Source organism: Aquarana catesbeiana, linkage group LG04 (genome assembly GCF_042186555.1).
Source record: "Aquarana catesbeiana isolate 2022-GZ linkage group LG04, ASM4218655v1, whole genome shotgun sequence".
Lineage (NCBI taxonomy): Eukaryota > Metazoa > Chordata > Amphibia > Anura > Ranidae > Aquarana > Aquarana catesbeiana.
In genome coordinates this window covers 581,227,384-581,253,772 of record NC_133327.1, presented here as the reverse complement: position 1 = coordinate 581,253,772, position 26,389 = coordinate 581,227,384, and the positions used below count along the sequence as shown (strand labels likewise).

At 42.1% G+C, this 26,389-nt stretch overlaps 2 protein-coding genes across 5 annotated transcripts in view; one reads left to right on the top strand and one right to left on the bottom strand.

Moving 5' to 3' along the window:
• Positions 1-18,034, top strand: part of VRK2 (VRK serine/threonine kinase 2) — a 205,847-nt gene extending 187,813 nt beyond the window's left edge. Inside the window, exons 13-14 of one of the 2 annotated variants that reach the window (XM_073628115.1) lie at positions 2,664-2,816; positions 15,199-18,034. In XM_073628115.1, coding sequence (XP_073484216.1) covers positions 2,664-2,816; positions 15,199-15,537 — 492 coding nt within the window. In that variant the 3' untranslated portion in view covers positions 15,538-18,034. Of the gene's footprint in view, positions 1-2,660; positions 2,817-15,198 lie in introns of both variants that reach the window. The other variant, XM_073628114.1, reaches the window with a different exon arrangement.
• FANCL (FA complementation group L) overlaps positions 15,113-26,389 on the bottom strand; it is a 235,619-nt gene continuing 224,342 nt past the window's right edge. For all 3 annotated transcript variants that reach the window (XR_012243984.1, XM_073628117.1, XM_073628116.1), the window contains 3 exons: positions 21,620-21,736; positions 17,331-17,402; positions 15,113-15,615 (listed from right to left, as the gene is read on the bottom strand). Coding sequence is in view for 2 of the 3 variants with exons in the window: in XM_073628117.1 (XP_073484218.1) it covers positions 15,580-15,615; positions 17,331-17,402; positions 21,620-21,736 (225 nt within the window). In the remaining variant the exon portion in view is untranslated. The remainder of the gene's footprint in view (positions 15,616-17,330; positions 17,403-21,619; positions 21,737-26,389) is intronic.

Here is a 26,389-nt window from a genome sequence, read left to right as displayed (position 1 = left end):
GGCAGGTAACTATAACATGTTTGTTATTTTGAACAAAAATCACTTTAATTGTCCCATGATTAAGCTTCAGGGAAACACGTGGGGGGGGGGGGGGGGGTGGCCTGGTTGGAGCCCGACCTGAGGCTGTCATACACCTCCTTACAGTGTTTTCTTGTGTTGTGTGACTTTTAGGACTTCCTTTCCCTGCACAGGCTTAACCACATTTTGTAAACACACACAAAAACATGCGATTATGTGTACATTCACAAACAAATTATTCCAACTCATGCTACCTACAAACTGCCATTTTACATGGTTTAATCTGTTCTACCTCTCCTAGCTATAGAATGTGCATAACAATTGAATTGAACAAAACGCTATAGTTTAAAATCTTCTTAAAGTTAACCCATATCAGTATGTTTACTTTTATGTTACTGTATAGTGTGACATACCAGGAATTCACAGCAATTCAAGAAAAGCATTAAAAAGCAGTTCAATAGCCACTGAGCTTTAGCAAAGTGCAATTATCTAATCCTGTACAGATGAATCAGTACATAGGGATTTTCTGTCACGTGATTGGATAATTAAACTGAATTCTACCACATTTTGTGTGAACATTCTCAACTTCTTTAGTAAATCAGTGTCTCAATGGCTTTGTATTTGAAAAAAAAAAAAAGAAGCATGCTGGACTAAAATCTGCTGCATTTAAAAATCAAACAATTCAGCAGTCTCCCCTCCCCTTGTGATTACTGAAACTAGTTTCCTTTATGGCGGAGAGCAAGATTACAGCAGGGGGCTAAGCTGAGGCAACCTGTATACACTTACTGTACCCAATAACATCTTACAAAAATGCACCATCCTTGGGTCAGCATTTTAATCCAGGAAATAGATGCAGATCTTGGATGATGCCTGAACGATGGCATCAACCTTCTGGAGTGAAAGGAACTTAAAATTCATTGTCGGGGTGACTACTGTGATCTCTTTGAGAAGTAAATAGATGTGTTGTACTTACACATTACTTAGCCTTCATGCACTTACCCTGTAGGATAGCATTAGCAGCTATACGTTGATCCCTGAGATTCAGCTAACTGGAGAGACAATGGGGTTTATTTACTAAAGGCAAATCCACTCTGCACAAGTGCACTTGGAAGTGCAGTCGCTGTAAATTTGAGGGGAAGATCTAAAATGAGGGGAAGCTCTGCTGATTTTATCATCCAATCATGTACAAGCAAAAATGTTATTTTTTATTTTCCTTGCATGTCCCCCTAAGATCTACTACGACTGCACTTCCAAGTGCACTTGCAGTGCAAAGTGGATTTGCCTTTAGTAAATAAACCCCATTGCATATAGAGAGGTATGTATAGCCAAACTTTTTTTTTCTTTTTTTAGTTTTGGATTTTTTTTTTTAAATGTCTGTGTTCCTGATAGGAGTTGTTACCAGAACATGAAGAGTAAATCTTACAATGGGGACATTTGTTCTGGTGACGTTTGTCTAAAAAAGAATAAGCCCTTACCTTGTGAGATTTCCTCTTACTTCTGTCATGTCTCCTGGACAAGAAATGAATGAGGCAGCAAAATATAAATTGAATGTTGTTCACACTAGCAGTTGGGTGGGTAGTAAAACACTGTTCCCCAACCACGCCACCTTTTAGATGCACAGGCAGCAGCTGGGGGTGTACACATGCCACATCCATGATGCTTTGTGGCAAGAATTACACTCCCTGTTGCTTTCTGCAGGTGAGCCACCTGCCAAACTTGACCCATTGAAGTGAATGGGGCTGCTCTGCAAACACAGGCTTCAAGGGGTAAAGCAGGCAGTGATGTGGTAATACAAACGCCTCCTCACTGCCTGTTTAAAGAGTGATCCGATCGCTCATCAGAGAGCACCGCTGCAGGAGGTTAACATAAAGGTAGGCTAAGGTCATATTAAAGAAGAAAAAAAAAAGTAAGGAATTCTAAATAAATAGCATAAAAGCATATGTAAACACCACATCATTTTTCAATGTGTGGCATAGTGCCTCACTATATATAGATTTCTTAAGAAAAAAATTATTTTGCAAATCTGTCGCACAGTTTCTTACTGAGATCTTGCCAGTAACAGCATTTCCTGTTGCATGTTGTCAGTGCTAAGCTACTGCCTCACAATTGGCAGCAGTGCTGTCAGCCTACATCTGTCAGTTGGCCATCGGGCTGCCTAGTTAATAGACCTGATAGGCAGCCCAATGGACAACTGAAGGAGCACACACCACAGATTGACAACACTGTTGTTACTTGTGAGGCAGTGGCTTAAGGCTGGCCATACATTATACAATTTCCCTTTAGATTTACCAAAACCATATAATATGAGGTCAAACCTAAAGACGTTCAACTTGTATGCAATCAGGCAGGTCCTTGCACTATATAATTAAAAGTAAATTTAAAGGAAATTGAACAAGAAAATTGTATAATCTATGGCCAGCTTAAGCGTTGTTCACCTGCAACAGGAATTGCTGTTAGTGGCAGGATTTCCAGGTACAAAGCTTTGCCACAGGTTCAGAAAAAGATGGTTTAAGAAAACTTTATGGCATAATGCCAAACATGCCGAAAAATAGATGTTTGGAGTTTTTTTTTTTTTTTTTAATCTTCCTAATTGCTTCATCTTTACCTATTGGGAACGTATTTCCTCATAAAGTTTTATTCAGCAGGTTATGAAAACAAAAGGATTAGACTTGTTCAATGGCCATGATGAATATCAGACACATTTTGTTGGCAATGACCACTACGGAAAAGCTAGTGATGTGAAAAGAATAAGTCCATTGGATTGGCAAAGAGAAGCTGTTGGTATTCAGGCACCAAAAGTAAGTCCAACAAATAAAAAATGTGCAGTGTACTTTTTTTTTTAATTGTGCTGCAAAATGCTTTATAAATCGATTAGGGCATTCTAATTTGCACAGGCTTGCTAGCCCCCACTCCCTCTAAAAATAGGATTTTTTACTTACAAGTACAGGACACAGAATCATAGTCTTAACCATGGGTTACATGCAGCTACCTTCAGGTGATTGGACATTGGCAAAGAAGCTGCAGGGACGTCCTGTAGATAACCTCTCCTACTCACAGCAAGTCTCAATTTTATAGTAAAGCAATAGGGAGATTATAAGGAACAGAGAGGGGGGACCTCTGCCCTGTACTGCAAGAAAATAATTTTACTGGTGGGTCAAAAATTTTATTTTCTTAATCATACAGTACAGGATCCTTTTAGTCTTAATCACGGGACAGCCAAAGGCAGTCAAGTTGAAGGGGTGGGCAACACAGCAAACATTGCTAACAGGCCGACATAAAAAGAAAAGAAAAATGGGTAAAAAAGGGCTCAGAGCAGATTTCAGCACCTTACACTCAAAAGTCAAATCAGAGGAGTCCTGAATATACCTGGTACAACGTAAAAATAAAGTTTGTGAACAGAAGAGCAGATGGTAGAAAACTAAGAAACAGATGCCAAATGCTCATGAAGCACTAATGGATATGGTAGAGCTGGTGCACCTTTACAGGGAATGGATGAGCTCTATCCTTCAGACCATAGGCTTGAATGATGACTCTTCTAATCCATGCAGCCATGATGGGCCCTGCAGAAACCCTTGGGAATGACTTTGAAGGAATCCTATTGCCAGAAAGAAGCTGTAGCTGAGAGGCAGACTCATAGTATGCACTACGTTGAGACAGTGGCGAGAAATTTACACGGGATGTTTTGGAGCAGGACATAAGGAGGGGAGGACAACCTAGTGACGAGTTCAGGAGTTCAGGACAACCTAGTGACACCATGAAAAGCTCTGTATAGGATAAGGCTGCTAACTTAGAGACCCTGCACTAAGGAGATAGCAAAACAGGCCATGTTTTGAGTGAGGTCAAACAAGAGAATATCCTAACAGGTTTGAAGGGTAGCAAGAACCAGGTTAAGATCCCATGAAGTCACAGAGAAAGGTACTGGGGAAGAAATGTGTGTGTGTGTGTGACACCCTGCACAAAGCCTTAACTAAACAATAAGAGGCCAGGGCTGAGATTTGCCCTTTGAAGGTACTCAAAGCCAGATGTTGGTCCAGACCAGACTGGAGAAAGGACAGCATCTTTTCCATAGAATACTTCCTAGGATAGAATTTCCTAGCCTTGCACCATGCAAAGTATGCCTTTCAGGTACGGTTTTGCAAGAAGTCTACTTCCTAACCTTCAAAAGGGTAGGGATAACCACATCTGATAGGCCCCTGTTCCTTAGAAACAGGATAGTGGATTGGTACTTGGGACTAAATGTCTGGGTGATCTGAAACGGTCTCCTGAAAGTTTGAGTACCACATCCCCTGTCCAGTTTGGTGCAATGAGAAATACCAGAATACTGATAAATTAGAGGTTGAACTGATCTCTACAGTCGCTAAAGGGTTTCTGGACTTGGTGACAAACCTGTCAAGTTTGTTTTTTAATCTGAATGCATCTGGTGTTCCCCACCTGTGTCAAAGGGCTTGGCACACTTTTGGGTGAAGAGCTAATTTTTCTGGGTCAAGACACTGTTCGCTGGGAACATGCACCTGGACAACAGCATTGCCCTGAGTTTCAGTATATCGATGGGAAGAAAAGTTTATTTTGATGACCAAGTCCCCAGCACAAAAATGGCATCCGATAGGCTGACATCTGTTGAGAACTTACAGCTTTATTTATTTTTCTCCCTAATTACAGATTCAGATTGGAAATTCACCACATCAGGGAAAGTCTGGCCTTGTAGATCAGATGCATGGGGTGGTCCAAGTGTTTGTCCCATGCTGACAAAGTGTTGAGTTGCAATGGTCTGTAGAGAAACTGGCAGGGACAGAAGTTTGTTGTGGGGCAGAGAGATCCTGCACAGGGTCATGCCTAATGGCAGGCCCAGGTACTCTAATTTGTGAGTTGGCTGAGGATCCAACCCAACCTTGGCAGTGTCTGCTGGATATTGATTGAGAGAGTTAGGGAGGACTCGTCCTTTACCAAGACATTGTCCAGGTACCCTACAACATGTATTCCCAGAGAATGGAGAAGAGGTAGGGACCAGGACAAGCGCCTTTAATGAAGACCCAGGGTACAATGCACAGACCTAAAGGAAGGGTGACAGATTGGTGATGCTAAGCACCCACAGCAAAATGCAGATTGCGTTGGTGAGAAGAAGATAGGAATGTGCAAGTAAGCGACCCCTTATGTCCACAAAGGCCAAGAAAGAGGCAGGCGATCATAACCTACCTGGCAAATTCTGTGGAGAGCCATTGAGCCTGCAGGGACAAGTTGAGATTTCAGATCCAGAGTGCCTCCATTTGCTTTAGGAACTGTGAACAGCTTCAGCAGAAGCTATAGAATTTTCTCATTCAGGACTTAAGAAAAAACCCTCCCTCAGAGAGGAGCTGCTGAATAGCAGCAAGAGATTCACTCTTCTTTGTGAGGAAGAAGGTAAATGCAAAAGAATGAAGGGAAGAGGCAGAGACTGAAACTCTAGTTTGTAGCCCTATCTGAGCAAGCAAGGCCATCTGACCTGCACTCATAATTACCATGTGTGGTGTAAATTGTTCCCCAAAGAGGATACTCCTGACCTTTCCTGTTGGTGAGAGGGAAGGATGAAGCCTTCTGTGCCAGGCACTGCGGACTGTTGAACCCAGAAAGCATCCAAGGGTTACTGTGCTGTCCTATGTGGGAGCCCAGGTGCAACCGTAAAAGCAGACCTATTCCTTACTTAACTGCCTTATGTTCCACCAAAATTGTCTTCTACATAAAATTCTATTCACAGTGGAGTACAGTAGGTCCTACATGAGACAGTGTGCTGCCTACATTTTGAGACAGGAAGTACATTGTTCAAAAGGCACTTTCCTACCTTTACAAGTGTTAACTAGAGATCAAACTATAGGTACCACCCACAAAAGTAGGTCAATATTTTGGAGCGGTCATGGAGGAAAAACGACCAAAAAAAGTCCAAAAAAGACACTTACTGTTAATGCCTTTATTTCAAGTCATCCTCCACAGCAGTCTTCAACTGAAAAAAACGTGCAGAGTTTTACCAGGGTGGGTAACAGCATCTCCCTTATGATAACCTCTAGAGAAGGTATCATGACTCTGGTTATAAAGGGCAATATCGCTGAACTCTGTACTTCCTATCATATTAAATGGGCTGGGACATTCTCTTTAATAAAGTGTATGTAAATCCTAACAATGACCTATGCTTATTTTATCCCCTTTCCTCTGTTAACCACTTCAAAACTGGGCACTTCCCCCCTTCCCTGCCCAGGCCATTTTTCAGCACTGTTGCATTTTGAATGACAAATGCGTGGTCACGCGACACGGTACTCACATGGAATTTGTATCTTTTTTTCACCACAAATAGAGCTTTCTTTTGATGGTATTTGATCCCCACTGGCTTTTTTATTTTTTACACTACAAATAAAGTTATTAAAGAAAATTTTGAAAAAAAAAAAAGGATTTTTGTACTCACCGTAAAATCCATTTCTCTGAGTTCATTGTAGGGACACAGCGCCTCCTTAATCTTGACCATTGGGTTATATGGCCTCCACAGGAGTAGGACTAGGCAGAACAAAAAACACCTGGCTACGCCCATGGGCTGTCCTTGATCAGTATATAACCCCCTCCCTGCTCTAGGGATTCAGTTTAGTAGCAAGCAGTAATAGAAGTATCAAAAACTCCATAGAGGGGTGGGTGCTGTGTCCGTCGAACTCAGAGAAATGGATTTAACGGTGAGTACAAAAATCCCATTTTCTCTTTCGTTCATCGACGGACACAGCGCCTCCTTAATCTTGACTACTGGGACGTCCAAAAGCAGTTCCAAAGAAAAAATGAGGGGTGGGCAAAATAACCCAAGGCTAAACACAAAAGCCCTAACCAGGACACAGGAGCCTTAACTGGGTTACAGGAGCCCCATCTGAAATAAAAAAAATTAAAGAAAAAACACCCCTCGAGAGGGAACCCCCCTCTTTAAACAGCAGCCTGCAAAACCTTGCGGCCAAAGAAGCATCCGCGGATGCTAAAATATCTACTTTATAGAATTTAGTGAAGGTATGCACTGATGATGACCAAGTGGCCGTCTTGCAAACCTGTCATATTGACATTTGATGATGGAAGGCCCAAGAAGTACTAAGCGCCCAAATAGAATGTGCCGTGACAGGGAAAGGAGGAACCAGACCCTTAATAGAATAGGCCTGAGTCACAGTCTGTGATACAAAAAGACGCCACTTGCCCCCATCTATAGCTGGCTATCGCAGTTAGAAGCATTGGAAGGCTAACCGGTATAAACAAGACCAAGGATAAATCCAAGGGAAAAACCAAGCTTAACTCACCACCAGCCCGAAGGCAACCAAATAACCAGTCTAACACTATGCGTTAAAAGCAGGGGTTTAGTCTGCACACAGATACCAGGGTGCCTTGACGAGGCTCTGTGGCTTACACATGCATTTGCAAATGTGTGCAGACTGAACCCCTGCTTTTAACGCATACTGTTAGACAGGTTATTTGGTTGTCTGCAGGCTGGTGGTAAGTAAAGCTTGGGTTTTCCCTTAGCTTTATCCTTGGTCTTGTTTATACCTGAGTCACAGTCTGTCTGATCCATCTGGAGATGGTAGCCGAGGAAGCGGCCAGCCCTTTCCTTGGTCCCTGTGTAACCAAAAAAATGAGTCTGACCTCCGGAAGGACTCAGTAGATGCCAGATACTTCCGAATCGCACAAAACACATCCAAGGTATGCAAAGCAAATTCCTTGGGATGAGCCGGCTTGGGCCACAAGGACGGCAACACAATGTCCTCATTCAAATGGCAGTCAGAGACAACCTTGGGCAGAAATTGCGGACAGGGGATGAAGAATCACTTTATCCCCATGGAATACTAAATAAGGACTACGTCAGGATAATGCCAACTCCGAAACCCTGCGGGCCGAGGTAATAGCCACCAAGAATGCCACCTTATGGGACAACGTAGGTAAGGGAATCTCCCGAATATTCTCAAATGGAGGTTTTTGGAAAACCGACAGTACTAAGTTTAAATCCCATGGCGGCAAAAGAGACCGTACAGGCGGAGCCACATGCCGGACTCCTTGAATGAAGGTACGAACTGAAGAGTGAGTGGCTAGGGGTCGCTGAAAGAAGACTGCTAAGGCAGACACCTGGCCCTTGATGGTACTCAAGGCCAACTTTTGCTTAATGCCCCGTTGAAGAAAAGCTAAGATCCGAGCCACAGAAAAGGATCGAGGACGAACGCTAATCTACTCACACCAAGAGATGTACGCTTTCCACGTACGCTGGTATATCTTACTAGAAGTCGACTTCCTCACCTTCACAATAGTAAGGATCACTGATCCCGACATACCTCTATCTCTCAGTACCTGGCTTTCAATGGCTAGGCCATTAAAACCAGTTACTGTAAAGCAGGATGGAAGCTCACCCCTCGGTACAACTGGTCTTCTGAGAGGTAGCTTCCAAGGGTCATTTACGGCCACCAGAATGACCAGAAGACTTTCACCCTCGGTCCTTTGCAGGCACCGCAGAAGAGGAAGGTGTTGGACCCGCAGTGGCACTAGGACGACTGCGGCGTCTACCAGAGGAACCCGCGAGATTGCCACAAGCCTCAGTTACTTCATGTTGAACTGAACCTGCTGAAGGGGTCGACGTTTGAGAAGAAAAGCTACTAATCTGGTCAGCATTCACTCCAGAGTCAGACCCAGGTAACCCATTTTCCTGGACAGGGCTAGAGGGGACATTGGGTAGTTCGGATGTCACCTGAACCTTTACAGAAATTATACCTGCACAAGGGGACACAGGGCCCCCCGAAGTGGACAAACTCTGTCCCCCTTCTATGGTACCCCCAAAAGGCTCAAATCGTGGACCCCCTTGATGCTCACGAAGGAGGTCCATGAATCTGGAAACCAGCAAAGATGTCCCCCCCACCCCAGCAATGGGTGAGGGCAGACCTTTATGCTGAAGGAGTTTTGTCAGTGGATCCGGAGAAGCCTGCTCTAGGCTTACCAAGACCAAGATTGCTTGGAACTTCCCGGGGAAGACTTGAGAGATCTGTTTCCTTTATCTGCAGTCCCGGGAGGCTGTAAGAATTTTTTTATGGGCTGAGAAGGAATACTCCCCCATCTGCCACGAGGCTCCTTCCCTTTCCTAGATTGAGGCAGGAAGGTACTCTTCCCCCTGTGACCCCCTTAATGATGTCATCCAGGGTAACCTCAAACAGGCGGTCACCTTGAAAGGGCAGATTAATGAGAGCTTTCTTAGAGGCTTGGTCTGCCAACCAATTCTTAAGCCACAGCACACGTCTAATCGCCACAGCTGAAACAGAAAGCTTGGACAGCACAGGAGCTGCATCACAAATATACTGCAGCCCATGGACCAACTGGTCCGCTAAATCAACATAAGCAGTGGGAACCTGCTCACTACCCAAGACCCTGGCGCAAAAGCTTGGCCCATTCAGTTAGGGTCTGCGACACCAGGGCCGGGGCCAAGACTGGACGCATTGCCGAACCAGCCATAGTAAACATGCTGCGTGCCACAGCCTCTGCTTTCCTGTCAGCTGGATCCTTCAAGGATGGGGATTCCTCTACTGGGATCATGGTTGCTTTATTCAACCTGGAAACAGGAGGGTCCACCACTGGTGGGGTAGTCCACTTTTTTAAAAGTGAGTCTTCCAAGGGGTAGCATACTGAAAAACCTTTGCTGGCCAAAAAGGGTAATTTAGTTGTTCCCATTCCTTATAGGTAAACCTATCAAAATAAGGCAAGTAAGGAAACACCTTTGGTGTGCAAGGTGAGTTATGCGTACCAAAAAACACAGCCACATCCGTGGCCTTGTCAGCCGCATCCTCTATCTTTAGAGTCTCCCGCACTGCAGTATTAAGTGCGTCCACCAGCGTTTTTTCACTTGCTGCTGACACCGCGGAGGACTCATCCTCAGTATCGGACGGGTCAGGGGCGAGATATTAAACCCCCCCTGGACGGACCGCGTCCCCAAGGGCATCAGGCTCAGAATCAGATGAGACAGACTGAGCAGGGGAAGGTGGGGGACGCTTCCTCCTGGGTCTTTGCCCACACGCTACTTCCAACCAGGATACCAATGACTCCAGGACCACCGTCAGTGCAACAATGGGAAGCTGGGGTTCCATGGGACCTGCCACCTCCAAGAGGGGATCAGTGGGTGAGATGTGACCCTGAGGCTCCATAGGGAAGAAGACCCTGTAGTACAAAGGAACTTTGGCATCACTAAGGGACCCCTCAATGCCCAGGGTACCTACCAGCAGAGAGGGAGATACGCAAGGACCTCCAAAGACTCACCCTACCAGCAGAGGAGCGCCACTATTCGGACCCAGCAATACCAATGTCAGCATCCATTTCATATATTCCTGGGACAGGAAGAGAAGCATAGGAGAGGAAGAGGAGGAGCTCTGGCATCTCCACGAGGTTCTGGCCATCTCCAGGGTCTCAGTAGACTAACGGAAAATGGCCGCCGTGACATCATCGGCTATACAAACATGGCCGCCGACCGGAGACCAGCCAAACCAAGGAAAAATGGTCGCCGTGATGTCATCGGACCTCCCAAACATGGCCATCGGTCGTTTGACGTGCTGAAGCATGCTGCCAGGATCCTTTGTACTGTACTCCACCAGGCTGGGTGAACATATAAGGGGACACTGCTGTGCACTCTCAGCACTGGGACCCCCAAACTACACACTACCTCACACTGCACACACATCAGGGCATGCACCTAGGGGTCTCCGCTGCACTGGAACCCCCTCAATATGGCCAGGGCAGAACACACACCACCCAGAAGGGGAATGGCGGGGCTGCCTGCCCTGGGACTCCCACCAATCTGTGGGGGGAGGGAGTGAAGCCCAGCTTAACCAAGGGACTTTAGGGTGGTAGGAGGGATCCTGCAGGCAGGTCTGACCATCCCTGGGGGTACCCACATCCACCCCAAACTGCACAAAGGAGGAGAGGGGGGACTGTATTTACCGATCCATGGCGCGGGTGACCCTCCAGACAGAACTCCTCGCCACTGAAGTGGGAGGCTGTCGGCCAAGGGGCCGCTGCGACTCGGACCAGAGCCCGTTCGTATGTGACCCTGCGAGACATTTAACTCACAGGCCAGCCTCTGTCCCTTAAGGCTATGTTGCGGCCAGCCTAGCTAGATCTTGATTATCCAGCCCGTCGCCCAGCCCGGCAGTTGATTGTAGATCTTCCAGGAGAAAATGCATGGAAGAAAGAAAAAAAGAAAAATTTGCTAGGATCAAAAGATCCCAGCAAGGAGCTAGGTCCTTACTCCTGACTAGACAGAAATAAGCTGAATACCTAGAGCAGGGAGGGGGTTATATACTGACTGAGGACCTCCCATGGGCGTAGACAGGTGTTTTTGTTCTGCCTAGTCCTACTCCGGAGGCGATATAACCCAATGGTCAGGATTAAGGAGACGCTGTGTCCGTCGATGAACGAAAGAGAAAACAAATAGTTATTATAGAAAATGGAAAGTAGCAATATGGGTAGGTGACAATGACAAGAAAATGGCACCAACATCCCTGTAGATAAGTGTGGACAAGGGAAATTTTTTGGCGGGATTTTTGGGGGTGCCGGCAAAAAAAAAGTAGTAATTTCAATACTCCCCAATAGGTATAAAATTTCATTTATTATTTCCTGCACTATTCTCTTGGTTAGATTCCAGATGAACAATTTTTTTCGGCCCTATCTGGCGTCTTCTTATGTGCACTACCCAGTGACGGTTTTTCCTGAGTTGACATTGAGTCGCAGGCAAAAGATCTTCATATGGGTGAGCGTTTGGAAATGGGCATGGTAGTCAACAGCCTACTCTACCGTATCATTATTATATTTTTTATTATAATTTTTCTGTGCTGTATTCAAAGTCAGTGCAATGTTTTTAATTTTGTTTTATGCAGTGTTACATCTAATTGTCCTTTAAAACATCCCCTGATGAGCCCAGAGTGGCGAAACATGTCGGGACAATCACTCCAATGCTACTGCTGAGTGACTAAATGTTGTCAACTGTTTTGAAATTTAGATGTTTGTTTGTACATGTGCACATAACTTATACCAAAACGTTTTATTTATGTCCTGTATGTAATAAAAACCTTGTTATTTTTTTTTATACCTATTGTGGAGTATTGAAATTTACTACTTTTTTTGCCGGCACCCCCAAAAATCCCGCCAAAAAATTTCCCTTGTCCACACTTATCTACAGGGATGTTGGTGCCATTTTCTTGTCATTGTCACCTACCCATATTTCCAATGTCCATTACAGGTGTTGTACCACACCACTAAACCTTCTATGGATGGGTGAGATTGTTTCTTTATCTTTATCAGTTTCTTTATCTGTACCTCTGAATAGTTTTATGTATAGAAGTATAAAAGTACAAAAATATCTAGAATACCTATGAAAAATATATGTATAACAATAGTTGCCAGAAGCATATCTAATAGTGCGTACTTCAATGTATTAACCATGCACTACTGCTGTGTAAACTTAATGTTTGAATATTAATGAATAATGCTTCTCATGAACTACTTATATAATCTTCTCATTTTATTATTTTTTTGTTGTTCTGTATTTTTCTGATTCATTTAGACTGCATCATTCGTCTGTCGTCTGCTATGCTCCATCCCATCGCCTTCCCCAATATGCAACCTATGATCTCTCTCTGTCTTTCATTATCTACCTGTAATGGTCTAGTGCAGCTATTTCTTATATACATCAATGTTGCACATATGTCGTTCTACCAATTATCACTCCCTGCTAAATTTTCAAATTGGGCACCTTAAGATCTCCTACTCATTACTTTGTTCCTTTTTTCCCCTGTGCTTGCCCCCTGCCCTGTGTGCAGAGGGAGGAGAGACGCACGCCCACTGATTGGGACATGTCAGCTCCCCTCGCGTCTTCTCTCTCCCCGCCCACGGACCACGATGCAGTATGGGAACTGTAGTATTTTGAGCCTTGTGCCATCCCTATGACGCTTCACGCATGCGCATCACCGGCGGCCCATGCGTGACATCAGACGCCAAATGTATGCCTATATATAGTGCCTTCATATTACACTATATTGATAGACACACCAAGGGTGGCTGTGCCACGAAACTGCTGTATACAAGGTAAAATTTTACATGAAAACCTCTTCCTTATTTCCAACCTTATGGTGCATTATTGCAGTTTTCTACTATGCTCTAAAATTTAGTTCATTTTTTCAATTATACTACCTGCTGCCACCTGTGTTAGTAACTTTACCTCCCCATTAATTGAGGGGGGCAGGTGATCTGAAGCAGGCATATGGTCACCTCTATATATAAGATAACCTATCTTCTATTATTGTAACCATCAATATGAACTATTTATTCTCCCTGTATCTGTTTTCAAATCTAGATTCATGTAACTTATACCTAATTTAAAAATCTTTATTTCACTCTCTGCAGTAACTTATTATAGATTCCCCTCTATAGACCCCAGTCTACAGTCTAGGCACCCTTGGCTCTGCTCCAATTATTGTTTTTGTCCAAGTAAGTAAGCTACGTTTTCCCCCGGCATATATTACCACTTTATACTTATACATTATCTGCAATCACTTTTGCCCATGGTTTCCATCCGGTTCTCAGATGCTAACCCTCTTATCTATCACCATCCACACTTTTTTATCACTCATCACCCCTCCCCTTCATCTCTCCACCCAGCACATTTACCACCCCCCCCCCCATTACTTTTTTCTTCCCCTCCCCTTCCCAACTCCCTTGTCATTTGCCATCCTTTCCCTATTCCCCTTCCCAGTCCCTGTTCCTCATTACCCTTCACTAGAATTATTTTTCTATAGTGGAGTTACCTTTCACCTAGGACTTTGCAATTTTTCAACATTTCATTTACTATTTCCTGCACTATTCTCTTGGTTAGATTCCAGCCGAACAATTTTTTTGGGCCCTATCTGGCGTCGTCTTATGTGCACTACCCAGTGACGGTTTTTCCTGAACATCCCCCGATGAGCCCAGAGCAGGGAAACATGTTGGGACAATCACTCCAATGCTACTGCTGAGTGACTAAATGTTGTCAACTGTTTTGAACTTTAGATGTTTCTTTGTACATGTGCACATAACTTATACCAAGACTTTTTAATGATGTCCTTGTATGTAATAAAAACCTTGTTATTTTTTTATACCTATTGTGGAGTATTGAAATTACTACTTCTTTGTTTGCTGGCACCCCCCCAAAAAAATTTCCCTTGTCCACAGTTATTATAGAAACTTTTGAAAAAAAAATTTTTTTGTTTGTTTCTCTTATAAAATGTTGTAAATAAGTTTTCTCCTTCATTGATGGGCACTAATATGTGGCAATGATGGGCAGCACTGACAGGCATCACAGGGACAGGTGGGCACTGATTGACATTACTGGGCATAGTTGATGGGTCTGCACTTATAATCAATGAGTTGATTATCAGCGCACACCACCCCTTGTCAGGAGAGCCGCTGATCTGTATCCCTCTACCCACATCTTGTCAGTGCAAATGGAGGAAAGCCGATAAACGGCACTTCCTGGTTAGCTTGTGATCAGCTGTGAATGGACACAGCTGATCACATGGTAAAGAACCTACATCATAGTCTCTTTACCTAGATTGGAGATGCTGTATGTTGGACCAACACACCACCCCACTGATCGCCATGCACAAGCGGCTTATCCTGCTGGTTGTCATATGGTGCCCAGTCAGGATAACTGATTACCGCTGCGGCCGTCATTCTGCTATAGGCCGAGCGGGATGTGGTTAAAATATACAACTGAAAGTGTTTTGTTATATCTGTTCAATAAGCACTAAAAATAAAAAATAAATGTTGATACTGTTAGGAATTCAGAGCTGTCCTGTTCACTTGCTGTTGTCTCAATGAGTGCTCAGTTTTTAAATATCGAATATAGGGAAATGTACATATATTGTAGAGATGTACTGCATATATTTTTATTTTGTCCTGACATACACTTTAAATGGCTCTTATGAATGAAAGACTGGGATCATAGCAAATCTAGTTATAAGTCTCCTATTGTGTGCAATGTAGTTAGAGAAATAATGGGAACATGGGTACTTCGGTCATATACTTCCAGTAATGAGGCCAGCACTACATGTACAGTATTTTTACAGCTTTAATGTATTGTAAACAGTTTACATAACAAAATACAGAGTCGCATTTAACGGTTTTATTTTTATTCAGGGAACAGACAATGGTCACACTTCACCCAACTACGAACTTTCTCTCAGCAGAAAACCAATTCATCAAAAAGGCAAAGCCTGCTGGGAAGAAACGGAAGCTCCCTTAGAGGACCCCAATTCTCAGCCCCAGTATTGCAAAGGCACGACCTCCCGGGAAGATCCTTTAAAGGACCCTAATTCTCAGCGACAGTATTGGAAAGGCAAGACCTACTGGGAAGAAAGGGAAGTTCCTTTAGAGGACCCCAGTTCCCAGCACCAGAATTGGAAAGATATCTATAAATATGGACTTGCAATTCCAGTCCTTATACTGATGATCTACTGTGCAATATATGGCTTGTAATAAACCATTAAGTGTGTGCTTCTTATCCGGCCAAATGAAGATTCAGAATGTCTTGTTAAGCAGCTTCAGAGTGATAGGCTACAAAACAAGAATAATTATTTTAACAGAGTCAACATTAATTCAATGCCAATGTATACAATCATACTAAATTAAAAAAATAAAGGCACCGGTATTGCATTTTTTATACATGAACAATCAGTTTAATTCTCTCCCTAGTGTTTGTTACTGTTTATAGTATATGTAAACACAATAATTAACATACAGTATATGTGCTTTAACATGTCAATGTTAGTTTTAATATACCGGTAATTAAATCTGCAGCTTTAATAAATAAACCCTGGTGATCCTGTTATCCTGACACTTTGTATGGGCTGATAATATTCTCTGTCCTTGTCTCTCAGCTGTGTTTCTATGTCGTCACACGGTCTTCTGATGGAGACTACAAGTGGCCATTGTAACATGCATTATGCAGTCATGGTCCACTGTTGTCACCGTCAGGAAACCTGCAATGAAAAGGTCACCGTGATGTGAAGGGAGGGACACAGTCACCAATAAAAAAAAATTACAGTGTTCTAGCCTTGCTCTGCTGCACTATAAAACTGTATTATTATTGCTGACTTTGTCCCCATTGGGGTTTCCCCTTACTTCCTATTTGATTGCCAAAATAGTAATCAGACTAGAAGTGAGGGGCAATCTCTTAGTGATACCTCAGACAGCAGTAAAAAGCTGGCACACCCTTCCCTATTTTAGCCAAAACAAAAACAAAACGTTTTAATATTGACATGTGCACCAAATTTAGGTAGTTTTATCGTCACTTGAAGCTACAGGCTGCAGCAGATTCTTAAAGAATTACCACCAGTACACAGATAAGGAAACTGGCTGTAGTTAAAACCAGCCCTGAGTTGGTATAAAGAAGTACACCAGCGCTCAGAGTGGGGCATGTCATGAACGTGACAGCTTCCTGCACAAGGCTCTATTCCTAGCCTTGTTCAGCTGTTGGACAGAAAATTCCCTGGCCCAAAGCTGAATGTAAACTAAGGGCGGGGGATACAGATAATCTCATTACCCATATATGGTAACGTCCATATTTAGGAAATTACTTGTGTTATTGGGGGTGAACCTGATAGTTCCCCTATCAGGAACTAGGGCCACAGCACCTGATGGATGGAACTGAGAGAACAGTTCCCCATCAGGTCTGCTTTACTTTTGATTGACAGCGAATGACACTGGGCAGATTCCAAAGCCGATTTCAGACTGAAGAGCAGCTAAGGGATCCACCTATTGCTGTGCGCTGTCAAAGGCAAGGCAGACCTGATGGAGAACTAGTCTCCACCACCCTAGTAGGAAAACCCAGGCTATGCGCCTGTCCGTGTGATAAACGCATTGGCTGGGGAGGGAGTGCACCTTCATGCTGGTCTCCAACAGATACATGTACGTATTGCAGCCCATTGAAGTCTAAAGGAAGCAGTACACCCTCTATGAAATCCCCTCAAAATATTTTTGTGTAAAAATGTTAAAATAGTGGAGCAGAAGAAGCCAGTGATTTACAGTAACTGTAAACTGACACACATGCAAAGCCAAATTATGTGAATAGCTCACATTTCAGTCAATGATCACTTTAACAAACTGGCTTCTGCTTGGAAACAGGCACTAGCAGCTTGCTGTATACACTAATTTATTGAATAAAAAAATATATAAATTTTTTTTCACAAAGGGTTATTTCTTTGGATCCCCCTCTTTTTTATATAAAAGCAAAAACACGGGAGCTCATATAAACATAAAAATCAGCTTACCTTGCTGCAGTAAGGACATTCTCCATATATAATATTAAAGCTCTGTCTGCTTGAGGGCAATGAGTTTAACCACTAAAGAGACAAAAACAAACAAACACAAGAGTCAACTTCTAGTGGATTTATTAATATTGTTCACGTATTTTAGCAATAATGATTAAAATGGTACCAATTAATATAGCCTAAATCTGTAAGTTCAAGGTGTTTTAGTGTGCATTGCACGTCATGTCATGTTATGTTAAAAAGGAATAATTTTAAATGGAAAAATAAAACCAAGTCCACTGCTGCTTGCTTTACTCACAAAGCTCAGGATTTCCATTCCTTCCTTCCACCAAATGTCAGCACCTGCTGAGACCATAGCAAGCAAGCTTAATAAAAGGGGCAGAGCCCTGGAACACATTGCCCTTATTGCACAGAATTTCCTCATCTCTGCAAGGCTTCACAGTGGCCGCAGACACAACCTGGCCACAATCTTCAAACTTTGTAGCTACTTGTCACACTGATCTGTGGACAATTCCTGTGACCTAAGATACTTTGCTTGATGTGAGCGAGATGTGTTTTTTTTCCATTAAAATCACACCTTTTTAAAATATTCCTGCACTGTTTGCTCCTATCTCAAATGAAATACAAACTTGCTTTCTTATTGCCATCAAAACACTTGTTCCTTTGTATTGCTGACCCAGATATAATAAAAGCTGCTGAAGAAACTTCTTTCTCTCATTGTGTGACACATTTTTTTTCCACTCTAGGCATAACCACACTCTATAGTTACTTTACGTAAGTGAAACACACACAATAGTGCCAATTTACAATAAAATAATATATAAATGTGTTTTATTGAATCTTAATTGCACATGACATCTAACAGATCAATTTGTAACTGAATATTTTGATAATATTTGCAGATAAATACCACATTGGTATGGAATGGGTTTTCTTCTTGTAATGCTATATATATATATATATATATATATATATATATATATATATATATTTTATATTCACCTTGTAGAAATTCAATAAAGAGGAAGTAAAGTCTCCTTGTTTAATTGTACCTACAGGTAAGTATAATAAAGCTTACCTGTAGGTACTGTAAATATCTCTTAAACTTGCACCGTTTAAGAGTTATTTACTATTTACGCCACTCATGACATCAGACACATGTGCTCTGAGGAACAGCCGACTGTGCCGTTTTTGTCAGGGCCCTGTGCCGTGACCCGGCGGCTCCCGCGTGTGGGTGTGATGTCATCGCAGCTCCGGCCAATCACAGCGCCAGAGCTCGTGAATACAGAAGAAACACCAGGGAAGAGGTCAGCTGCGTCAGCGGTGTGCGGGCGCCGCTGCAGGACTTCATTCTAAGGTGAGTATTTCATAATGAGATGGTATGCAATGCATACTAGTTCATTATGCCTCTGTCTTACAGGGGTTTATTTTTTTTATTGGGTTTGCAACCTCTTTAATACCAGCAATAGTTTTAGGAGCGAAAATCAATGAAATAATATTTGCAAATTGACTTTTACAAACAAAATACCAATATAACATGCATGCAGTAAATTGAGTAAATATATGCATTAACACCTTTGGTAAATTAAATATCTGGTCTCCCACAGTACACAGAACATGGAAATGCAAAAGTTTTAGTAAATACGAACTACTAAATACCTTTTCTCATCAGCAGTATATAGCCGTCTTGTGACCTCTATCAGTTCGTGGGCAAAGCTTGTAAGAGGAGCTTTCATACTGCACTGAGCGGTCTTATCAGGATCAAGGACCCCTGACCCTCTGTCTGGACAGTGTTGATCACTCTCTAGCAATACACCCCAAACTGAGCATGTGCAGCCTGACCCCAGTAACTGTATTATTCCGACATGTTTTGGAGTCAGTGGAAGAAGCGGAGGATCTGTGCATACAGGATCAAACAGCCTTTTTACACAATGCAGAGGAATAACCCCTTAGGTTCCACAGTGAGTATAACAAGCATGCTTTACTGCATATACAGACTGATTTTAATGTTGTGGGTTTATTAACACTTTACGCAAAATAATTTACAACACACATGAAGGTAAATAGAGCACATATTCTGCTTTTGTGAAATGATATCACTGCCTATAAGGTGATCTATCTTGTTAAGTAGTGAAAAAATACCAAACATGGGAACAGACAAAAATAAAAACCCAAAAGATGCAGTTAACCACTCTTATAAGTATCACTTATTTGTTGCGCCGTCTGTTTAAAGCAATACAAAGCAAAAATGTAAGATAAACATAAATTAAGAATTTGTAATCAAACAAAATTTAATTTAAACATAAATAAAAATCTGTGATCAAGTCCATAACCAAATTGTGCTTAAAAAACAATTATTATCTTCATGCTCTCCCACACAAGTTCTACCATCACTGTTAAACTCTACCTTTTACTGCCAATTTAGACCTCCAAATTATAGGTAGGTCTAAAGTTGCAGAATCCACACCAGAGGGATACTGCAACAACCATGCCATTAGGTAGCCAAGAATGTCAGCGAACTGTCATTTAGTCACATCCTTGCCTCACATCATAACAGGTTCAGCAAAGAAAGTACAATTCTCATTGCATAATATGATTGAGTTTAATTCTGCAGTATCCCTCTGATTGAGCGACTCTAGACCTACCTATAATTTGGAGGTCTATATTAGCGGTAAGAGGCCGAGTTTAACAGTGGTGGTGGAACTCGTGTGGAAGAGCATGAAGATAATAATTGTTTTTTAAGCACAATTTGGTTGATGGACTTGATCACAGATTTGTATGTGTTCAAATTAAGTTTTGTTTGATCACAGACTCTTAATTCAGTTTTGTGGCCTCTTACACATAGGGTGGGCTCTGTTGCAGTCCACCTGCTCAGCAGGGAATCTGTCTGTTGATCCCTGCTAAGTAGACGGATGGCTGGTCTGTGTCCTTTCCACTTATGCAGAGCGGACACAGACAAACGCCTCCACTCCAGTGATGAAGTCCTGGAGCACCCTCTATGGCCGCTGACATCTTCGACTGCTCTTCCTCTGGGTTCCCAATCTTTGGCCATTTTGATTGGCTGGGTTGCACGGGTGGAAGTTCATTCATTTCTGCTGACACCACATACCTAAACCCACTATTTCAGTGCTACAGCTTTGCAAACAGCAACACACACATTCCTTGCTCAGGTGTAGTTATGACTAAGCAGGGGGTAGGTCAGACTGCTGAAGAGACCATTGTTTTAAACACAGAGGTATGAACCTTAGAAAACGTTTATCCAATAAGATTACAGTAATTTGCCCAAACACTTCATTCTTTAATAATACAGCTATTACTAAAGTGTAATCATTGCTACCTATGTAACAGACATGCTAAGTGGGATTTCCCAGATAAATGGCAGCCTTGCAAATGATTAGGCATCTTTGTTTAGTAACAATCCAATCAGCAGCATTTCAATTATGTTAGAATTCCTCTTGAACACTGTACTCTGATGAGCATTCATCACTCTCACCAAGCTCTTCCTACTTATGAACAGTGACCACCGTTTCTGGATGATTTTGACACTGTACCACTCAGTGCTCCCCTATTCGCTTATGAGAACAATGATGTTTCAACAGGAGCAGAACATTTAAACTACAAATATTGTATGCAGAGTGTACATAAGCTGCAAGACATTTTACAAAATGCATACAACATTTTAATTTGTTCTTGCCCACAGATGGGAAAGGGGCACTAGACAGTAAACCTAACAATATAGACACAAGCTCTACACCCCAATTGGCATGTAGAAGCACGTTAAAGTGTATAAAAGATGCCTTTGCAGGCACTAGAGAATCAAACTCATCAGATATCCAAAAAAGCCAGCATAATAAGACAAGAGTGCTAACCACTTAGCCACTGTGATGCCTGGCTTTCTCATGTAATCTGTATGTTTAATGACAGTGGTCACTACTGTTAATGGCTTGCTGGAAACGTTCCACAATCTGCAGATGTTTATAACAGCCCAATCTCAGAGCTAGACTGCAAGCCTTAAGTGCATATTCCCAGAAAGATGCTGATTACACTTGTCAGGATGTGCCAATATGTCACATATCCTGATGAGTATATGCTATGAGCAATAGGAAAGGGGGGTAAGGACATTTTTCTTTTCCTGTTTGGTACATCAAGCTGTGCTTAAGTTGTTCAGTTCAGTGATGGTTCCTGGATAGAGAGACAATTAATACACGGCATCTTTTCTTTTATGAAGTATCATCACCCTGATTAGTTCCAGCTACAGAGATCTAGTCTAAGCAATACCAAATTCTTACCTCGTATAGACAGGCTTGGTGAAAGGGCTGCCCGCAGTGCAGATCATCACACACCTGGTCTGGAATGGCAGAGTCCAATCTGTACGCATAGCATATTCCACATTCCATACTAAAGTCCTAAAGGAAGAAGAAGAAACAAATGAAAAAGGAAAAAAAAACTACTTAAAGCTGAACTCTGGGCCAAGAAACATTTTCCCCTGCAGTGGAGCTGTGCCCACATGGGTTATTTGTTCATTTTTGTCTAGGGGGAGATATACTTACCCGATCCTCCCCACACAATACTGGTCCCTGCAGCTCCTGCATCCCCATGCTCCAGCAGTCTTGAGTCCTGATGTCATCAAGCCCAGAGCAGGCTCAATAGATACCAAGAACAGTTCCTGTTAAGAACCTTTCAACTATACATGAGAACAAGTAAACAGCCCCCCCCCCCCCCTCATAATAATATAAAAGCTTCCTGCCAATATGCATTTTCAGTCATCGACAATGCTGATCCAAAAGCATATACTGTATTGCTCTGTGAAGAGCTTGATCAATGTTCTCCCAATTTCCAGGTATAATTTTCTCTAAAAATGAAGGCATTGTGTATTTGAAATCCATATTTCTCTCATTTGAGAGATTAAGAAGTACAGTGTTACTTGATTTGTATGCCAGGATTTGCTGGTCTTCAGCTGAGAGAACTTACAATAATGTAAGACTTTACGTAAAGGGGTTGATTTACTAAAACTGGAGAGTGCAAAATCTGGTGCATGGTAGCAGATTAGCTTAAAACTTCAGCTTGTTCAATTAAGCTTTGACAAAAAAAAAAATAGGTCCCTTTAACACAAGCGATCCAATCAGATCTGCCTGTCAGTTTTTTTAGACGGACCTGATTGGACCCTGCAGTCTCTTCTATGGAGTGCCACCATCCGATCTTATCCTGTCTGCCAAAAAACAGACGAATGGTGGTCCTATTCTCCATCCGTGTGGCAGATCGGATGGCAACAGGCAGTCCGTTTCCATCCATTTGCCCCATATAGGAGTGTGGACACGGACCTGTTGTCCGCCTGCTCAGCAGGGATCAGCAGGGATCAGCAGAGAGATCTCCAGCTGAGCCGCTTTACAGAGGTGTCCGTGTGAAAGGGACCTTTCGCTGATTGGTTCCTATGCAGAGCTGCACCAGATTTTGCACTCTCCAGTTTTGGTAAATCAACCCCTTAATCTCAGAAATCTTTCATTAAGGTATTCATGTTATATTGTTTGAATACCATGTCATATATATATTATTTATCATTGTAAAAGAACATATTCCACACTTTTTTCCAATTTTTCCAGAAAAAATGGTGTTTGAAAAATTGGGGAAATAAACATATTTTTTTCATGTTTTTCCATAGTTTTTTTTAGGCCTTTCCATCTCTATTGGAGAGTGCTTTTTATTTTGTCTGGTATGGTTTTAATAGTAGGTTTGATTCACATTAAAGCGTAACTTCACTTTCTTAATCAACATTGGCTAGTTTTAATCCTTATGCTGCTAACATTAATAAATAGATTGGAAAGTATATCATATGTACTAATTTTAAACTGTATTTACATTTATTCAGTTACTTCCTGGTCTCCAGGCCTAGGCAAATAAAGTCATACATACCAGGAGTCTTCAGGAGGGGAGGAGGGGCACACCCTCCTGCCTGCATGCCTGAGCTAAGGGCAATCATCTGCTCTTACTCAAGATGGCCATGGCCAGAAATGCTAGGGATTGTTTTTCAAAGTGATTTCTCAGCAAAATAAAGCATAGAGAACATGGATGAATGGGGGGGGGGGTGTTGCTTGGAATATTAAAAATTAATTGAATAGCATTTTTGGTGTGTGGTGCTCAGATGCAGTGTAGTTCCGCTTTAACCACTTGCTGACCTCCTGCCGTTGTTAAAAGTCGGCTGTTTGAAGAGGAATATCGTTATGGCAGCAGCTAGCTGCCATAACCCCAGTATCCTCTTCTTCAGCGGGCAGTCTGCTTTCAGATGAAAGTGGTCTCTGCGGCGGATTCGCTGAAAGATCACTTATCGGTGGCGGGAGAGGGCCCCCCTCCCGCCCCGCTCTGGTGTCCTCCAACGCTTATCGGAGCCGTCGGTAGTGGCGGAGGCAATCGGATCCTTCTCGGTCTGTGGTATGGAGCTAACTGAGGGGGAAGATGGCCCCCGCTCGGCTCCATACCATTGCAGGGCGGAAGCGACGTCAAAGTGTCACTTCCGCCCATAGCTCTTAAAGGGACATTTTTAAAAAAAACATTTTTTTCAAACTTTTTAAATTTTTTTATTGCATTTTAGTGTAAATATGAGATCTACACTGTAAAAATAAAAAGTAAATTAAATAAGAAAAAAAGAAATCATTTTTAACGCACCCCGCAGAACCGAGAAGGGAACGCATACGTGAGCAGCACCTGCATATGAAAACGTTGTTCAAACATGTGAGGTATCACCGCGATTGTTAGAGCGAGAGCAATAATTCTAGCCCTAGACCTCCTCTGTAACTCAAAACATGCAACCTGTAGAAGTTTATAAACATCGCCTATGGAGATTCTTAAGGGTAAAAGTTTGTCGCCATTCCACGAGCGGGCGCAATTTTGAAGCGTGACATGTTGGGTAGCAATTTACTCGGCGTAACATTATCTTTCACAAATTAAAAAATATCTGGGCTAACTTTACTGTGGTCTTATTTTTTAATTAAAAAAAGTGTATTTTTTTCAAAAAAGTACACTTGTAAGACCGCTGCGCAAATACGATGTGACAAAGTATTGCAATGACCGCCATTTTATTCTCTAGGGTGTTAGAACCCCAAAACATTATATATTTTTTTTCTAAGTAATTTTCTAACAAAAAAAAAATATTTTAACTTGTAAACACCCAAATCTCAAAACGAGGCTCTGTCCTTTAGTGGTTAAGGACTATGAGTGGTTAAGAGGTTAGGGACATTTGAACAAACACTATTTTCAAAAAGCTTTTGGCACCATACTATCAAAAATTTACTTTTTTGTCCATGGTGCAATACAAACGTCTATAGATTCCTTGATAAAAAGCAACATAAAGCCCCTCTCCTCATGCTGTCTGGAGCTGCCTTATACATTTTCTAATATTGATGTTTTGATATCCATTCATGTTGATATACAGTTGCAATAAAAAGTATGTGAACCCTTTTGGAATGATATGGATTTCTGCACAAATTGATCATAAAATGTGATCTGATCTTGATCTAAGTCACAACAATAGACAATCACAGTCTGCTTAATTTAATAACACACAAAGAATTAAATGTTACCATGTTTTTATTGAACACACCATGTAAACATTCACAGTGTGGGTGGAAAAAGTATGTGAACCCTTGGATTTAATAACTGGTTGAACCTCCTTTGGCAGCAATAACTTCAACCAAACGTTTCCTGTAGCGAGAGAGTTTTCACCGCATAAGTGTAGATCCAAACCAGGTGTAAACCAAATGATTGTCTCCGAGAGTAAAGAGCCCCAGGTGTTGGCTAATGCTGAGTCATGTTGAAGGTGGATGAGAAAATCTGGACAGCCGCACACCGGGAAGATATTATCCAAAAATGTTTATTGTAAAATCAGAATCATACAGAATACAGGGTACCTTGGCAAAAAAGTACAGGCAATCAGCTAACGCGTTTCGCACATATGCTAAGTGCTTACTCATAGCTGTGAGTGAGTACCCGGTGTGCGGCTGTCCGGATTTTCTCATCCACCTTCAACAAACGTTTCCTGTAGTTGCAGATCAGACATCCACAATGGTCAGGAGTAATTCTTGACCATTCCTCTTTACAGAACTGTTTCAGTTCAGCAATATTCTTGGGATGTCTGGTGTGAATCGCTTTCTTGAGGTCATGCCACAGCATCTCAATCGGGTTGAGGTCAGGACTCTAACTGGGCCACTCCAGAAGGCGTAATTTCTTCTGTTTAACCACTTGACAACTGGGCACTTAAACCCCCTTCCTAACCAGACCAATTTTCAGCTTTTGGTGCTCTCACATTTTGAATGACAATTACTCAGTCATGCAACACTGTATCTTTATGAAATTTTTGTCCTTTTTTCACACAAATAGAGCTTTCTTTTGGTGGTATTTAATCACTGCTGGGTTCTTTATTTTTTGCGCCGTAAAAGAAAAAAGACCGAAAAATCTGTAAAAAAATACATTTTTCTTCATTTCTGTTATAATATTTTGCAAATTAGTAATTTTTCTTCATATATTTTGGCCAAAATTTATACCGCTACATATCTTTGGTAAAAATAACCCAAATTGGTGGATATTATTTGGCCTTTTTGAAAGTTATAGAGTCCAAAAGCTATGGTGCGAATATCTGAAAATTGATCACACCTGAAGTACTGACGGCCTATCTCATTTCTTGAGACCCTAACATGCCAGAAAAGTACAATACCCCCCAAATGACCCCTTTTTGGAAAGAAGACATTCCAAGGTATTTAGAAAGATGCATGGTGAGTTTTTTGAAGTTGTCATTTTTTCCCACAATTCTTTGCAAAATCAAGGTTTTTTTTTACTTTTTTTTTTTTCCACAAAATTGTCATATTAGCAGGGTATTTCTCACAGACCGCATATGCATACCACAAATTACACCACAAAACACATTCTGCTATTACTCCCGAGTATGGTGATACCACGTGTGAGACTTTTACACAGCGTGGCCACATACAGAGGCCCAACATGCAGGGGAGCACCTTCAGGCGTTCTGGAGCACCCAGGCCAATTCTGACATTTCTCTCCTACATGTAAAA